At 42.1% G+C, this 12749-nt stretch overlaps 1 protein-coding gene across 1 annotated transcript in view; it reads right to left on the reverse strand.

Moving 5' to 3' along the window:
* The window catches only part of LOC115475067 (3-methyl-2-oxobutanoate dehydrogenase [lipoamide] kinase, mitochondrial-like), a 150315-nt gene that overhangs the window by 19600 nt on the left and 117966 nt on the right, over positions 1-12749 (reverse strand). Inside the window, exon 10 of the mRNA XM_030210807.1 lies at positions 837-910. Coding sequence (XP_030066667.1) covers positions 837-910 — 74 coding nt within the window. The remainder of the gene's footprint in view (positions 1-836; positions 911-12749) is intronic.

The following is a 12749-nucleotide window of genomic DNA, read 5'->3' on the forward strand; positions in this document are numbered from 1 at the left end:
GATATTGTTTTTGTCAAAAATCAATCAAAAACTTGGGCGTTGGCCTGGTGTAGGTGGCTTCGAACATACTGAGATAGTCAATACAGCCCCAAGATAATATTCTCTGAAGCAAAAACTAAGCTAACATTCCTAATTTGCAATCTGAAAGTTACCAGGAAGGCCTTCTTTAGGTGAGATTATTAAGACGTTTGAAGACACTTATCTGAGGTGAGTTTCCGGACAGTTTCTCAAGCTTTAGTATTCATCAGTGCTAGATTATTGTAATTCATTGTACTTGGGCCTTTCTAAATTGATGATTCAAAATTTGATCACACTACTTTGGCTTTGAAAGAACTGCACTGGCTTCCTGTATTTTTGTGAATTAGGTTTAAGTGTTGACCTTGATTTTAAAGGTCTTGAATGATGCACCCCTGGCTTTAGCTTCATCTTTAAGATTGTTATCAGCCATCGGGTAGTCTGCTTTCTTTGGATAAACTTTTACTGGACATTTTCTTCATTTAAGTGCGTTGGGCTTGAAGCTAACCATTCAGCAATGCTTCAGATTGCGGGCACAGCTACTTGGAATACTTTGTCTGTGAGCTTACGTGTGATAACTATTTCCTAAACTGAAGGATCAAAGTTAAGCCATTTCTTTTTGCCTAGGCTTTTTCAGTCTGATTATTTTATTTACTGCCGCAAGATTTTAGTCTTGGTGAACATGAGTTCATTTAGCAATTTTTTGTTGTAGTTGTGTGTATTCTGCTATGTTTTCATGTCTTTCACTATGTATGTTCCAGACATACACCACCTAGGACAACTGAATAGTGCAATTTAGAAATGTATAAATAAATAAATACCTGGCAAAGTCCACCCATTTCTCAATGATCTTCTTTGGGGATAAGCGGGTACAGATAATTCCCACAAAATCTGGCTGCAAAGAAGAAAAGCACAGGTTTGTCCTTATCTATTCTGTTGAAGTAAAACTCTCACAACCTTTTGGCTTCTAAGTTTCTCATGTGTAATCTCAGCTGGTGGCCATCTCATCCACAACATTTCTAGAAAAATTTTTCATTTTCTGGAAATGTTGGGGATGAGATGGCCACCAGCTGCGATAACACATAAGAAAGGTCACCAATTGGATGTAATTAGTTTATAAAATCATCTGTCTGAATGGATTGGTTTCCAATACCTTAGCCAATTCATTTTTGCTAGATTTTACAATCTTTTGGCAAGAGACAGATAGATTGTGTAGAAGGGAAAGACAATGTGTTTTATTCCATGGGAACTGTAGATCAGGCAGTATTCTGGGATAAAGTGGGTACAGTACAGGCAAAGGGAGTCTCACTGGAATGCCATTTCTGAATCTATTCTTGAGGACATAGCTCCTTTAAGGGCCCTTTTGCTAAGCTGTGGTAAAAAGGCCGAAAATAGAAATGGCTATGCAATATGATTTCACTTACCATGTGGTCATGAAGTGGGAAGCACTTACTGTCACCCACTGAGATGGTGGTAAGGGCTCCTGCGCTAACCCAGCGGTAACTGGGCACAGCAGATTACTGCCGGGTAACCCACTGTGGAAATATTTTTCAAATATTTCCACTAGCACCAGAAATGTCACGCACTGGGGATGGAGCTACTGCCAGCACCCACACTGGGCTTACCACCGTTTAGTAAAAGGGCCCCACAGTTAGGAAAGTGAAAATTAAAAGGGTATCTACTAGACGGTATACTGCAGATATTTTAAAATTAAAACAGGATTACAAAAAACGAGAGAGACAATGGAGGAAGACTAACTCAGAAGGGCTTAAACAAGATTGGAGGAAAGCGATTATTAAATATAAATTTGTAATAGCTCAAAATAAAAAAAAAAGTATTACTTCACTCTAATAATAGTTCCTTAGACAGTAGGAATCTTTTTTCCTTGGTGAACCACGTAAGGTTGAATAGTTAGTTAGTCACTGATCAAGGAACATGTTTCTGAGTTATTAGGAATTAATGGATTATTTCAAATCTAAGATTGATAATCTTAGGAAATTCATACATCCTACGACCGCTTTTAGTGACCTATCTGTAATTTTAATGTCTGCAGTTCCAACAGATAGGATTTGGTCTCAATTTGAAATGGTTATTAAAGATGAAGTCAAACTGTTACTGAAAAAATATGCTACATCTCCATGCTTTTTGTCCTGTTTATTTGACAAAGAATAACCCTGACTTTTTCATAGATGCCTTGACTAACTAGTTAAATTCCTCATTTTGTTTTGGTAACTTTTCATCTTTTTTGGATACTATCAGTACTATCTGATCCCAATTATAAAAAATAAGACATTAAGGACTAGATTCTATATATGGCGTCTGACAAATCGGCCTAGATGTATGTGCCTAAATCTAGGCGCGGTTTACAGAATATGCCTAGTGGGTTTATAGAATAAGCCTAGCTGACTCGCCTGCACCTAACTCTAGGCATGTCCATTTATGCTAAGTAAAACTTTGTGTAAATACCGGCTCCTAATTTAGGCATGGAGCACATGTAATCTATAACCGTGCACGTAGATTTTTGTAACACTCACAGCCCGCCCATTCCATGCCCTCTTTCTGGCAGAATGCATTAGAATTTACGTGCACCACTTTACAGAATATGCCTAGCAAGTTGGGCGTGTAAACTCTAATGCCAATTAGTGTCATTACTTGTTAAGTGGCAATTATCGGTGCTGATTGGCTTAAGTAATTAAAGTGTGTGCACAAATCCAAAATATGACCGGATTTATGCGTGCAATTCAGGTAATGCTATATAGAATCCAGGGGTAAGTCCACTAGAGATTACTGACTAGACTAGAAAGTTGCACAGGGCCAGAAATCTTACCCATCCCCGCCTGTCCCCACAAGAATTTAACCCATCCAGGCAAGACTTTAACCTGTGCCCACGCAGTCCCTCAAGAATTTAATGGTACATAAAAAAAATTCTGGTCAGCTCTGTCCCTCTCTGGATTTGAGTCACAGCACTGCAGGAAAGGAAGGAACTGAGGAACACTCTGGTGTGCACATATAAGACTTCTCTCTGATTCACTAGCACTGAATGCTACGAGGTCACCACATGCACGTGTAACTAGGTCAGGAGACATCTGATGCTCATGCCTGTGTCAGAGCTGAGGTCTGCGCATCAGCCCGGGAGCAGAGAAAATTAATAGTAACATAGTGACAGCAGATAAAAACCTGAACAGTGCATCCAATCTGCCCAATAGTCACACTCATTATCAATTTAGGATTAAATCAACAATGAACATATTATATGCTTGATTATGGTCTTTCTTTGGCGTTTCTGGGACATAGACCATAGAAGTCCTCCCGGCCCTACCTTATGTTCCAACTGTTGGAGTTGCCATCGAAGCCTACTCCAGCCTATTCGCCTTCTCATTTGAGGATACAGACCATGAAAGTCTGCCCATCACTTTCCTCATGTTCCAGCCACTAAAGTTGCTATCTAAGCCCTTTCCAGCCCATCCTAAATCAGATTGCCATATATGAGACACAGACATTACAAGTCTGCCTGGTATCGGCCCTTGTTCATCACAGCCGAACTCACCACCTAAGTGTCACTCGACACATCCACACATACGCAGCCATTTAAGTTTAGGTTTTTTATAACTTCCATTTTCTAATTAGAGATGATCTGTGTTCCATCCCACGCATTTTTGAATTCCATCACAATTTGTGTCTCTACCACCTCCTTAATGGAGACTTTCCGCATCTGTGCTGTTAAAGCAAGGAGGAGGAGGAGGAGACAGTACTCAAAGAACTTGGTACTCGGTAGGTGAGAGTTGGCAGAAGTAGAGTGTACACTTCCATGGGAACCCCGCAGGAATTGTTTCCATCCCCACAGGAACCCCGCAGAACTGCTTCCGTCCCCGTGGGCATCCTACAAGTTCTGCAGGATTCCCATGAACCCCATTCCTGTGCAAGCCTCTACTACAGACCAATGGAATCGATTATGGAAGGCTAGGTATCTTCTCATTTGACTGATAACTTAGAGAGGTTTGATTTTTTTTCAACCTAGATTTAGAAAGGGATTTAGTACAGAAACGGTAGTGAGCTCACTGATAACATCTGCCAAATCTCTACCGAGTCAAGGAGGTCGAGCCATTTGGATTCAATTTGATCTGTCAGGTGCATTCAATCTTGTTGATCATGTGGTATTGCTTCAGATTTTAAGTGATATTGGAAGCGGTGCAAAGAAAAGCTACAAAAATGGTATTGCATTTACATTGCAAACCGTACGAGACACTTGCTGTCCTGAACATGTATACCATGGAGGAAAGGAGAAATAGGGGTGACAAGATACAGATGTTCAAATATCTGAAAGGTATTAATACACAAACCTTTTCCAGAGACAGGAAGGCGGCAGAACTAGAGGACATGAAATGAGGTTGAAGGAGGGCAGACTCAGGAGTAATGTCAGGAAGTATTTTTTCACAGAAAGGGTGGTGGATATATGGAATGCCCTCCCACAGGAGATGGTGGCGATGAAAATGGTAAAGGAATTCAAACATGCATGGGATAAACATTAAGGAATCCTGTTTAGAAGGAATGGATCCATAGAATCTTAGTGGAGATTGGGTGCCAATACTGGGATACAAAACCAGTGCTGGGGCAGACTTCTACGATCTACGTCCTGATCGTGACTGAATAGATATGGATGGGCTGGAGTGTAAATTTTAAGGGGCTTCGCCATTCGCTTCAGAACTTTTAGTACAAGAACAGTGCTGGGCAGACTTCTACTGTCTGTGCCCTGAGAATGGCAACTCCGATATACATATAAAATATTGCATACAATGTAAAATAAGTTTATCTTGTTTGGCAGACTGGATGGACAGTACATGACTATCTGCCATCATTTACTATATATTACTATGTTCATGTTCAGCTACCTAATACAATCTGCCCCACACCGCTTCATAATAGATCTTACATCCCACTTAAACTTCATGCTTCAACAGGGTATCTACCCTAAAGAAAAAGGCAACATCCTGTTCACCCCAATACCAAAAGACACTAAGAAAAAAACGAACGGCATTACCAACTACCGCCCAGTAGTATCTATTCCATTAGTAGTCAAACTAATGGAAGGACTGGTGACCAAACAACTCAATGACTACATACACAAATTCACTATACTACGTGAGTCACAATCAGGATTTATACCCCTATATAGAACCGAAACAGTACTACTCACTCTCCTAACCAAATTCAAGCAGGAAATAGCAACAGGCAAGAGCATTCTCCTCCTCCAATTTGACATGTCAAGTGCATTCGACATGGTTAACCATAACATATTGCTAAGACTCCTAGACTACTTCGGAATCAGTGGTGGCACTCTCAATTGGATTAAGGGTTTCCTAACCACAAGAACATATTAAGTGAAATCAAAAACAAACATATCGTCACCGTGAAAACCAGGCTGCGGAGTACCGCAAGGATCACCACTATCACCGATCCTTTTCAACCTCATGACGACTCCACTAGCCAAGACCTTATCCACCAAGGCCTTAACCATTTATCTACGCTGATGACGTCACATTATACATCCCCTTCAAACATGATCTGGTGGAAATCACCAATGAAATCAAACTAAGCTTAAACATTATGAACTTGTGGGCAAATGCATTCCAACTAAAACTCAATACTGAAAAAACACACTGTCTCATCATCTCATCCCAATACAATACATACAAGCCCACAAACATTAACACCCCAGGATACACCCTCCCTATCTCAGACAGTCTGAAAATTCTCAGAGTAACAATCGACCATAAGCTATCACTAGAGACCCAAGCGAATTCCACCAAAAAGAAAATGTTTTTCTCAATGTGGAAATTCAAAAGCGTGAAACCATTCTTTCCGAGGGAAATATTTCATAACATGGTACAGTCAATGGTACTAAGCCACGCAGATTACTGTAACGGAATCTATGCGAGATGCAAGGAACAAATCATAAAGAAACTTCAGACCGCCCAAAACACAGCAGCCAGGCTTGTATTTGGAAAAACATGTTTTGACAGCACCAAACCACTCCGAGAAAAACTGCAATGGCTACCAATCAAAGAACGTATCACTTTCAAAATCTGCACAATTGTCCATAAAATTATCTACGGTGAAGCACCAGGATACATGACAGACCTTACCGACCTGCCAAACAAAAACACCACAAAATCTGCACGATCATACCTAAACCTCCACTACCTAAGCAGCAAAGGACTCAAATACAAATCCACCTATGCATCCAGCTTTTCTTACCTAAGCGCACAACTATGGAACGCATTACCAAAAGCAGTAAAAACCATGATCGACCACCTAAATTTTTGGAAAGCACTAAAGACAGACCTGTTCAGAAGAGCATACCCCACCGACCCAACATAAAAATACCTGGACACTTGCGACACAATGTATACAAAGACCGTAACGGACATTACCTGACCCTTCTTCCCCCTTTCCCTCCCTAAGTTCCCCCCAAATTGTACCTACCATACATGTATCTCATTCTACCACAATATCACTTTGTACTCATTCTTACTATGTATTTGTTCAGACCGGAATCGGCTAACGCCGTTAACAGTTATATGTAAGCCACATTCAGCCTGTAAAAAGGTGGGGAAAATGTGGGATACAAATGTAACAAATAATAATATATGCTGATAAGCTTTATTCACACCAAAAAAAATCTTGAACAAATACAATAAATACAGGATAATGAAAGATTCCAACATGTAAAAGGTAAGTGTGCTGTTATAAATTATTTTAAAAAATAGGATATTAATGAATTGAGTGATTTGCATTAATAGTAATAAAAGTGAAAGGAAAGGTTTTTTTGGCCAATGATAGAATTATGGTCTGTAGGGTGTTGTATGAAAATTTGCGTACCACAGACCGTCTGTAGGGTGCTGTACACCACAGACATTTGAGGCCTTTCCTCTACTGTAGCCTTGGTATCTTTTATTATCCAGTGTTTATTGTATCTGCTGTTCAAGATATATATGCTGATGACATTTCAGTTATTCTTCCTTTACCATCAGCTGATGTTACCGATTTCTCAGGGTACAGCTGTATCTGTGAATTGTTGAGAACTGGGCTATTACTCATAAATTGAAACTTAATAAAGTTAAAACAAAATTTTTTGTGGATAGGTCCATCAGTGGAATCATTAATAAATTAAAATGTTTTCGATGATATCAATGGGAAAATTAGGTTCTTACCGTGATAATTTTCTTTCCTTTAGTCATAGCAGATGCAGCCATTACAGATGGGTTGTGTCCATCAACCAGCAGAGGGAGATAGAGAGCACACTTTTTTCAGTGCCTCATACCAGCTTGCTCCACTGCCTCTCTTCAGTATTTGAAGCTTCCAAAGCAGTATGGCAAACCGCAATGGGAATAATATGAGCTTTCCTCACAGCGAACGATGGCCCTACAACAAAGGGCATTAACTCAGAATGGAGGGAATGAAACATCCTCCCGGAGGGCATAAACTCATCCTCCACTGAGACATAACTGGAGGGAATAAACTCATCCTCCCGGAGGGAATAAACTCATCCTCCAAAACATGAAACTGGAGGGAATTAAGTCATCCTCCTTTAATTGAACAAGAATCCTGAAGACTGTTTTCCGACTTTCTCCCAAGGACAGAATTTCCAGGAAACATGAGCAGAACCTGAAAGAGATTTAAAGCAGATAGCATTCAAACAGGGAGGGATCATGGCTGCATCTGCTATGACTAAAGGAAAGAAAATTATCACGGTAAGAACCTAATTTTCCCTTCCTTGTCATCAAGCAGATGAAGCCATTACAGATGGGATGTATCAAAGCAATCCCTAGATAGGGTGGGAACAAGCCACACCACACGCCAGCACTTGCGCTCCAAAATGTGCGTCCCTCCTGGCAGCCACATCCAGCCTGTAATGTCGGGCAAAAGAGAGCTTAGAAGCCCATGTTGCTGCACTACAAATCTCTTGAAGAGAGAGTGCTCCAGTTTCAGCCCAAGAAGAGGAAATTCCTCTAGTGGAATGCGCCTTAAAGGCATCAGGGGGAGACCAGCCGGCAAGCAAATAAGCTGAAAAGATTGATTCTTTAAGCCCGCGGGCAATAGTGGCTTTAGACGCTGGAGACCCTCTGCGAGGACCTGATAGCAAAACAAACAGATGATCAGAGGTCCTGAAAGTTAGTAACTCGCAGATACTGCAGCAGAGTCCTGCGCAAGTCCAAAAGGTGCAATTGCCCAAAAGATTCTGGAAACTCCTCCTCGATAAAGGAGGGCAAGAAAATAGGTTGGTTTAGGTGAAATGCTGAAACCACCTTAGGCAAGAAGGAAGGCACGGTCCGAACCATGACCCCAGACTCTGAAAACTGCAGAAAAGGGTCTCTACAGGACAGCGCCTGGAGCTCTGACACCCGTCTCGCCGAAGTAATGGCCACTAAAAAGACGGCCTTCAGTGTCAAATCTTTCTCAGAAGCACGCCGAAGCGGTTCAAAGGGAGCACCCTGAAGGGCCTTCAGCACTAGCCCCAGGTTCCAAGCTGGATAAGGTGCACGCACGGGAGGATGGAGCCGAAGCACCCCTCTAAGAAACCGTGCCACATCCGGATGAGCAGCTAGACACGCCTTCAACCTTGCCACGCAGGGAGGCCAACGCTGCCACTTGCACCCGCAGGGAATTATAGGCCAAGCCTTTTTATACACCATCCTGCAAAAAGTCCAGAATCGGCGAGACAGGAGCCCGCAGGGGTGTGATCTCTTTGGAAGCACACCAGACTTCAAACTGGCGCCAAATCCTGGCATAAGCCACGGAAGTGGAACGCTTGCGGGCTTGCAGGAGAGTGGTAATTACTTTATTGGAATAGCCTCTGCCTCTCAATTGCGCCCTCTCAATCGCCAGGCCATAAGACCAAATCGGTCGGCGTCCTGCATGGTCACCGGACCCTGTGACAACAGGTTGGGAACCAGAGGTAACTGAAGGGGATCCTCTACGAGCATCTGTCGGAGGTCTGCATACCAAGGCCTCCTGGGCCAATCCGGGGCGACGAGAACCACTTCTCCTGGATGCAGCCGAATCCGCAGGACCACTCGCCCTATTGTATATATATGGCCCACTACCATGTTCCAGACTTGTCTGGCCAGGTACCCAACTCAAAATTCCAGATTTGTAGGTAATTTGACTTCCTGCAGATCTATTCATTACAGTATTGCACAGATAAATTTTACCATCTTTTCTCAAGCCCGTGCTGATGTATGGTGGTATTGTGGAACCAATGCTCTTTATCACACCCTTGTGCCCTTGTTAAATTGGTAATTCCACTAACGATCGCCTCCCTAGGTTCACCCCATTCACCTTCCTCCCACCGATCTAAGAGACAGGCCTCTGTACCAGGCTCATTTGATGATCATGTCTATATAGATTCAATAGGAGTCCCTAGAGGGGTACCTGATGAATTCAAGGCCCGTAATCAGATTGCCTCAGGATTTGAGTCATTTTTCTTTCCTTGGGCTACAATTAACAAAAACGTAGATTGGATTAATTACATCTATTACAATCAACAAAGATTTGTTAATTACTCCAGAGATGCTATTCAAGGAATAGCAGCACAATTAGATGCCACCAGTAGAATGGCAATGGAAAACCGAATGATTCTTGACATGATGACAGCATCGGATGGTGGTGTGTGTGTTAAACTTCAATGTTGTACCTTTATCCCCAACAACACTGCTCTAGATGGATCAATCTCCAGAGCTCTGAAAGGCCTCACCTCACTTTCAGAGGAACTGGCTCACAACTCTGGTATTGACACCTCTTGGACAGGTTGGCTGGATAAAACTTTTGGAAAATGGAAGAATATTTTTGTTTCAGCTGCAATTGCTATTGCTGTTTGCATTGCTATTTTCATAGTTGTAGGATGTTGTATTATCCCATGCCTTAGAGAATTAGTACTACGTGTAGTTACCTCTGCTATAAACAAGAGAGAACCTGCAGGTCATTATGTCCTGTATGAACGCTTTACCACTGATATTGAGCTTGTCGGAGAAACTTACTGACTTCACGGTAAACCTGGAGGACATAATGGGGCAGTTCGGCAAACTGAAGAGTAGCAAATCTCCTGGACCGGATGGTATTCATCCTAGAGTACTGATAGAACTGAAAAATGAGCTTGCGGAGCTACTGCTAGTGATATGCAACTTATCCTTAAAATCGAGCGTGGTACCGGAAGATTGGAGGGTGGCCAATGTAACGCCCATTTTTAAAAAAGGCTCCAGGGGAGATCCGGGGAAATTATAGACCGGTGAGTCTGACGTCGGTGCCGGGGAAAATGGTAGAGGCTATTATTAAAAACAAAATTACAGAGCACATCCGAGGACATGGATTACTGAGACCGAGTCAGCACGGCTTTTGTGTGGGGAAATCTTGCCTGACCAATTTACTTCCTTTGAAGGAGTAAACAAACATGTGGACAAAGGGGAGCCGGTTGATATTGTGTATCTGGATTTTCAAAAGGCGTTTGACAAGGTACCTCATGAAAGGCTACAGAGGAAATTGGAGGGTCATGGGATAGGAGGAAATGTCCTATTGTGGATTAAAAACTGGTTGAAGGATAGGAAACAAAGAGTGGGGTTAAATGGGCAGTATTCACAATGGAGAAGGGTAGTTAGTGGGGTTCCTCAGGGGTCTGTGCTAGGACCGCTGCTTTTTAATATATTTGTAAATGATTTAGAGATGGGAGTAACTAGCGAGGTAATTAAATTTGCTGATGACACAAAGTTATTCAAAGTCGTTAACTCGCGACAGGATTGTGAAAAATTACAAGAGGACCTTACAAGACTGGGAGGCTAAATGGCAGATGACGTTTAATGTGAGCAAGTGCAAGGTGATGCATGTGGGAAAAAGAACCCGAATTATAGCTACGTCATGCAAGGTTCCACGTTAGGAGTTAAGGACCAAGAAAGGGATCTGGGTGTCGTCGTCGATAACACACTGAAACCTTCTGCTCAGTGTGCTGCTGCAGCTAGGAAAGCGAATAGAATGTTGGGTATTATTAGGAAAGGTATGGAAAACAGGTGTGAGGATGTTATAATGCCGTTGTTTTCGCTCCATGGTGCGACCGCACCTTGAGTATTGTGTTCAATTCTGGTCGCCGCATCTCAAGAAAGATATAGTACAATTGGAAAAGGTGCAGCGAAGGGCGACAAATGATAGCGGGGATGGGACGACTTCCCTATGAAGAAAGACTAAGGAGGCTAGGGCTATTCAGCTTGGAGAAGAGACAGCTGAGGGGAGACATGATAGAGGTATATAAAATAATGAGTGGAGTGGAACAGGTGGATGTGGAGCGTCTGTTCACGCTTTCCAAAAATACTAGGACTAGGGGGCATGCGATTAAACTGCAGTGTAGTAAATTTAAAACAAATCAGAGAAAATTTTTCTTCACCCAACATGTAATTAAACTCTGGAATTCATTGCCGGAAAATGTGGTGAAGGCGGTTAGCTTAGCAGAGTTTAAAAAGGGGTTGGACGGTTTCCTAAAGGACAAGTCCATAAACTGCTACTAAACGGGCTTGGAAAAATCCAAAATCCCAGGAATAACATGTATAGAATGTTTGTACGTTTGGGAAGCTGCCAGGTGCCCTTGGCTTGGATTGGCCGCTGTCGTGGACAAGGTGCTGGGCTCGATGGACCCTTGGTCTTTTCCCAGTATGGCATTACTTATGTACTTATGTACTTATATTGAAAATGCAACTATACTATGCGTTTGTGGTTATATTCCACTAATAATTTAAATGATTAAATGGCTTTCTTGAAAGAATTACGTAACCTTTGAATGCATGATTAGGAACACAATCACAATTTATGCAATATCACAGTTCCTCTTATACAGCTATAAAGCAACCTTTTAGAGTGGATAGTGTTCACAATGAGCTCATTTTATTACTACTACTACTACTACTACTACTACTACTACTTAACATTTCTAAAGCGCTACTAGGGTTACGCAGCGCTGTACAATTTGACATAGAGGGACAGTCCCTGCTCAAGGAGTTTACAATCTAAGAAATTGTAAGAGCTTACAATCAGAAAGAAGAGATAAGAGTTATCAGTTTTGGCACAGGAAAAGTCATCACAAGAAAAAAATATAAGAAACCCAATGGGCTGAACTAGGGGGCCTATAGCCCATTTATTTATGTTTAAACAAATGAGAGACTTGCATGAAACAAAATATTTATTTTTATTATTTTGATGCATCCCCCTCGCCTCCTCCTCCTCATCTCTCCTGGACCGGATGGTATTCATCCTAGAGTACTGATAGAACTGAAAAATGAGCTTGCGGAGCTACTGCTAGTGATATGCAACTTATCCTTAAAATCGAGCGTGGTACCGGAAGATTGGAGGGTGGCCAATGTAACGCCCATTTTTAAAAAAGGCTCCAGGGGAGATCCGGGAAATTATAGACCGGTGAGTCTGACGTCGGTGCCGGGGAAAATGGTAGAGGCTATTATTAAAAACAAAATTACAGAGCACATCCGAGGACATGGATTACTGAGACCGAGTCAGCACGGCTTTTGTGTGGGGAAATCTTGCCTGACCAATTTACTTCAATTCTTTGAAGGAGTAAACAAACATGTGGACAAAGGGGAGCCGGTTGATATTGTGTATCTGGATTTTCAAAAGGCGTTTGACAAGGTACCTCATGAAAGGCTACAGAGGAAATTGGAGGGTCATGGGATAGGAGGAAATGT

This window comes from Microcaecilia unicolor, chromosome 7, assembly GCF_901765095.1.
Source record: "Microcaecilia unicolor chromosome 7, aMicUni1.1, whole genome shotgun sequence".
Classification (NCBI taxonomy): Eukaryota; Metazoa; Chordata; class Amphibia; order Gymnophiona; family Siphonopidae; genus Microcaecilia; species Microcaecilia unicolor.